Raw genomic sequence first — 6,270 nt, forward strand, 5'->3', positions numbered from 1 at the left:
GGAACCAAAAAGGTATAGGAAAACATGGGTTATCACATGTCTCTGTTAGTTTTCTTTTCAAAGAAAAGAATGATCTATCTCTGTTTTTCCTCTGGGTGGCTGTTTTTCTAACATAGCATGCATGACTGATTAGTCTTGATTTTTCTTATTGGGATTTAGCACACTCTAGTGGACAGTAGCTTTTTGATTTTTATGTGTTTTGTTTTTTTTTTTAAATCATGTCAAATTACTTTATTGGACAGTTCAGTGATGTGCTTACTAGATAGTAAAGTTTGTCAATATTCATTTGAGTCAAGTAGTGACCCTAGTAAGCAGGAGTAAATTTGTCAGCCTCTAGGGTGTTATGCACTTCATTAAATGGTTTCTTTAGTGGGAGGAAGAGAAGCTTTTCGTGTTATGTGGGAACTTTTTTCCAGTGATTTTCATTTTCTCTTGGGTGTAATGAAATTGATGGGGGAGGCCATGACATAGAGGAACATTCGTACTTCTACCTCAAGCTCTTTGGGTCCATTTTAGGACTCTTAAGAAGTTTTATATAACGCTTGGTGACAATTTTTGCAGTTTATGCATAGACATTGTTGTATCCTATCCTGATGGATTGTTTTTGGAAATGGACTTCCACCAGAAAAAAAGTAATCTTTTCTCTTGTTTTTACAGAGTGATGGTGAAGATTTTAATTACATCGTTGCATTTTTCCTCGGAACAGCAGCCTGCCTTTACCAGGTAGATTTTCTTCCATTTTTAAGAAATACTTTTCCATTATTTGTTTTAGGTATCAATTCTAATAATTGCTTGTGCTTTTTAAATAAATTTTTAGAGAGTCTGAGTTCTTTGCCTCTCTTTTAATTTGAGTCTCTATTAACTTTGTGACCTGTATCTCCGTTTTGGGTGGACATAGATCCCAGTGAACTTAGGGTTAGCCTTTCTGTGCCGGGGCTTCAGCGGTGGTATGTTATCTGCGTATGGCAGTAAAGACTACTTCTGGATTTTCTGGTGACTGATTATTCAGCTTCCAGATTCTGCTTATACTCTAGGCTGAGGATTTTGTACTTTTGGGGACGTCTTTGAATAGGGAATGGCACAACAAAAGCAAGATGTTAGGGTTTAATTTAGCGGTAATGAGTAAGATGGATTATAAGAGTGGAGAGACTGGAAGCAAGGAAGTTAGTGGGAAGGTGATTGATTCTATTACTATAGCCAAAACGTAATAAAAGCCTTAACTATGGTAATGGCAGTAGGGGTAGGAAAAAAATGGACATTGAGAAGGAAGACTCATTGTGACTTGAAGACAATAGATATGAGACTTAAGAAAAGAGATTTTGTACCTGGATGATACGGAGACTGGTACTCATTTCCAAGGCCAGAGGAGGTACAGATTTGTAGGGAAAGCTGGGGTAACCATGCCAGTTACCCAAACTCAAGAATGTCTTTCTTAAAACATGGTATTGTAAGCAAGGCCTTTTGACCTAACTTTTATAAGTGACACATTTCTCTGGCTCATATAGAAAAAACATTAGAAAGATTCAGATCTGCAAATAAAGGGCTGCCTAAAATTCAGTAGAAGTTTTTTGTTTTGTTTTGTTTTGTTTTGGAGACAGAGTGTCACTCTTTCACCTAGGCTAGAGTGTGGGGGCGTCAGCCTAGCTCACAGCAACTTCAAAATCCTGGGCTCAAGCGATCCTTCTACCTCAGCTTCCTGAGTAGCTGGGACTACAGGTGCGTATCACCATGCCCAACTAATTTTTTCTATGTTTAGTAGAGACAGGGTCTCACTCTTGCTCTGGCTGCTCTTGTGCTCATGACCTCAAGCAATCAATCCTCCCACCTCAGCCTCCCAGAGTGCTAGGATTATAGGCGTGAGCCACCCTGCCCTGGCCTTCAGTGGAAGTCTTTAGGGAAATATTCTGAATATGTGCATTTGACTTTTATGTAAAGACATTGGAAGTTTTAGTTTTAGTGGCCCATTTTTTTAAATCCCTTTATTTTTCTTAATTTATATTCAGAAATTTTGTCAAATTTGACAGACTTAATTATAATGAATGGTATTTTATGCAGGAAATGTGAAAACTTGTGTTTGTTAATGTTACATGCTGCTTTAATTTTATGAAATATTCTTATATAGATTTTCTATTTTAATTTCTGCAATCCTATGACACAAGGCATATTATCTTATTTTTGAAAATTAGCTGAGGCAATTTCAGTACTGTCCTGAAATCACATAGCAAGAAAGTGGTAGATTCAGGACTTAACTCCGAGTCTTCTGATTTTTAAATGTTGTGTTCTTTCTACTATATCATGTTGTCTCTGGGCAAAATTCCTAATTTGTATAATTTTTATTATGTTAAAAAATTATAACTTTATAACTTTTATATGTGATCTTGTTTGATTCTAAAACAATGTGAGTATTAACTTTGAAATAATTTTACGAATAATCATTCATGTAAAATGCAAGTTTTGGTTGCTTTCCTTTGTCTTAAGTAATTATAAATGCTTAATGGCAGAATATATTGAGCTCTTACTCTGTGATGAGCCCTTTATGTTCATTGTAACATTGAATCCTCACAAAAATCCCCACACTAATTCTTTTACCATCGACGTTTTTCACTGAGACATAGATGGTTCTTATAGCTAGGTAGTGATTTAAACCCAGATCGATGTGACTCCAGAGCCAGTGCTCTTGGCCACTGGGCTGTAGATAGGCACACCTCGGCCTCGTTTCCCACAACAGCCTGAAGCAGTTCTAAGAGTTGCCTCATGGTGGAGCAGTGTCACTCAAGTATTCTTTTACTTGAGAGAAGTAAACCAATTCATGCTTTAAAAAAGAAAAGCAAAAAGCCATTTCCTTCGTGTTGACAGGCATGAAACTGCCTCCTTTCCAAATATGTTGAGCACAGTGATAATAACGCTGGGGTTTTTTACAGTAAAACTTACGTGATTACGTTTTACTGTATAGCATGCTCTATCTCCAGTTGCCAGGGTATTTTTTAATCCTCTTTAGATCAGACCTGAAAGGCCACTACTACATGGTTTATCACCTTTTTCTCCAGGACGTAGGTGCTTATGGAAGCACAGAGCTCAGTCAGATAGGATCATCTTGACAGGGAAGATTTCAAATAAGAAATTAAAGAGTCAGTGAAGAAACTAGAGACTCTTCCTTTTCCCTCAATGCTTTATTTTGAAAACTTTTAAACTTACAGAAAAGTTGAAAGACTAGTACACCTAGAGTCATCAATTGTTAACATTTTGCAGCACTTCCTTTATCTCATTCTCTCTTTATATGTGGGTGCGTATAGTGTGTATATACAGATAATCCCTGACTTAGAATTTTTTTACTTTACAATGATGCAAAAGTGATACACATTCAGTAGAAACCGTATTTAAAGTGCCTATATAACCATTCTGTTTTTCACTTTTAGTATAGTATTCAATAAATTACAGGAGCTATTGAATACTTTATTATAAAACAGGCATTGTGTTAGATGATTGATTTTGCTCAATTGTCGGCTAGTGTTCTGAGTACATTTAAAGTAGGCTAGGCTAAGCTATGATGTGCAGTAGGTTAGGTATATTAAATGCATTTTGACTTAAGATATTTTCAACTTATGATGGGTATACTAGGACATAACCCACTGTAAGTTGAGGAGCATCTGTAGTTGTTTATAAAGTAAGTTTCAGACAGATATGTATGTGTAAAGTTGTTTATCTCATTAAACTTTCTGAGATAATTTTAGATTCATGTGGAGTTGCAAGAGAGATCCTATGTACCCTTAACTTGGTTTTTCCCAGTGGTACCATCTTGCAAAACTGTAATACTGTATCACAACCAAGGTGTTCATATTGATGTAGTTAAAATACAGAACTTTCTTGTCACCACAAGCATCCCCCTCATGTTGCCTTTAGGTAGCCACATTCACTTCCCTCTGCCCTAACCCCTCCCTAATCTCTGACAATCACTAACATGTTCTCCATTTTTGTAATTTTCTCATTTTAAATATGTTATACAAATGGAATCATATAGTATATAACTGTCTTAATCAGTTTGGGTTGCTATATAACAAAATACCACAGACTGGGTGGCTTCAACAGCAGACATTTATTTCTCACAGTTCTGGAGGCTTCTAAGTCCAAGATCAAGGTGCTGGCTGATTGAGTTCTTGGTGAGGGCCCTCTTCCTGGCTTGCAGAAGGCTGCCTTTTCACTGTATCCTCCCACTGCAGAGAGAGAAAGCGCTGGTGTCTCTTCCTCTTCTTATAAGGTCACTGATCCCATCATGGGGGTTGTACCCTCATGGCCTTATCTAACCCTAACCACCTCCCAAAGGCTCCACCTCCTAATACGATCATGTTGGGGGTTAGGGCTTTCAACATATGAATTTGGGGGGAGTGAGGAACACGCACATTCAGTTCATAGAAGTAACCTTTTGTGATTGGCATTTTTTTTGTTCAGTGTAATTCTCTGGAGATTCAGCAAAACTGTTATATAATTAATGGTTTGTTCCTTTTTATTGCCAAGTACAATTCTGTCATAGGGATTTACTGCAGTTTGTTTAATCATTTACCCATTGAAGGATAATCTGAGCTGTTTCCAATTTTTGGCTATTATAAATGAAGCTGATATAAGCATTCATGTACAGGGTTTTTTTGTGAACATAAGTCTTCATTTTTCTGGGATAAATGCCTAGGAGTGCAATTGCCAGGTCATGTAGTAGTTGCGTGCTTAGTTTTATTAAGAAACTGACAAACTGTTTTCCAGAGTGGCTGTACTGTTTTACATTCCCACCAGCAATATGTGAGTGATTCAGTTTCTCTGCTTGCCAGCATTTGATACTGTCACTATTTTTATTTTAGTCATTCTGTTAAGTGTGTAGTGATAGCTCATTGTGGTTTTAATTTACATTTCCCTAATGGCTAATAATGTTAAACATCATTGCATGTGTTTGTCCATATATCCTATATATCCATCTATATATCTTCTTCACTGAAATGTCACTTTGTCTTTTGCTTATTTTATAATTGCATTTTTTGTTTTTTACTTTTTTGAGAGTTCTTTATACAGTTGGCCCTCCATGGGTTCCGCATCTATGGATTATACCAACTGTGGATAAAAAATATTTGGAAAAAAAAAAAGCCTCTGTCCTAAACATGTACAGACTTTTCTCCATGTCATTATTCCCTAAACAGTGCAATATAACAACTATTTACTTAGTACTTACATTGTATTAGGTATTATAAGTAATCTAGAGATTATTTAAAGTATACAAGAAGAGCTGGGCATGGTGGCTTATGCATGTAATCCTAGCACTCTGGAAGGCCAAGGCAGGAGGATTGCTTGAGGTCGGGAGTTCGAGACCAGCCTGAGCAAGAGCAAGACCTCGTCTCTACAAAAAATAGAAAAATAGCTGGGTGCGGTGTTGTGTGCCTGTAGTCCCAGCTACTTGGGAGGCTGAGGCAGGAGGATCGCTTGAGCCCAGGAATTTGAGGTCGCAGTGAGCTATGATGACACTACTGCACTCTAGCCTTGGAGACAGAGTGAGACTCTGTCTCAAAAAAATAAATAAATAAAATAAAGTATACAGGAGGCATAGGTTACATGTGTCAACTGAAGAGTGATGAGGTTCATAAATTTGGAAACAAGAGCTTTATTTTTCGTAAAGGGTTGTAGCCTGCAGGGTGGCCATTCTGACCGGTTGGGAAGCATAACCTCTGGCTAGAAGCCAGAAGCAGGTACTTCAAGGGAGGGACAATGGGGACAGGAATTTATGCTGAGCAGTTGGCCAAATATACACATTTAACAAGCTATGGGATGAGTCATGAATATTTATGGAAGGAGGAGAAACATGTACACATGCAATTGAACTTTATGCTACTTCATGGACTCCATGTTCAGAAAATGGTGGCATTAGCATGATCCAACGGTGGAGTTTTTGGCCCTCTGATGTCAAAAAGTGAAGCAAAGGACATTAAAGCCCTCTCTGTGCATCTTCTGTAGACTGGCCAGTAAGTGACAGACATCGTAATCTTTTACCTCAAAATACTTCAGCATGTATCTTCTAAGAACACAGACATCCTTCTACATACCCATGACATCATATCCCACCCAAGATATTTAACATTGATATAATATTATCTAATAGAGAATTCTTATTCAGATTACTTCTGTTGTCTCCAAAATGTTCCTTTATAACTTTTATATGTGATCTTGTTTGATTCTAAAACAATGTGAGTATTAACTTTGAAATAATTTTACGAATAATCATTCATGTAAAATGCA

At 37.1% G+C, this 6,270-nt stretch overlaps 1 protein-coding gene across 1 annotated transcript in view; it reads left to right on the forward strand.

Annotated features, from left to right (window-relative positions):
- SEC22A (SEC22 vesicle trafficking protein homolog A (S. cerevisiae)) overlaps positions 1 to 6,270 on the forward strand; it is a 60,624-nt gene that overhangs the window by 50,678 nt on the left and 3,676 nt on the right. The window contains exon 5 of the mRNA XM_012639607.1: positions 658 to 723. Coding sequence (XP_012495061.1) covers positions 658 to 723 — 66 coding nt within the window. The remainder of the gene's footprint in view (positions 1 to 657; positions 724 to 6,270) is intronic.

This window comes from Propithecus coquereli, unplaced genomic scaffold (genome assembly GCF_000956105.1).
Source record: "Propithecus coquereli isolate 6110/MARCELLA unplaced genomic scaffold, Pcoq_1.0 Scaffold10, whole genome shotgun sequence".
Taxonomy (NCBI): domain Eukaryota; kingdom Metazoa; phylum Chordata; class Mammalia; order Primates; family Indriidae; genus Propithecus; species Propithecus coquereli.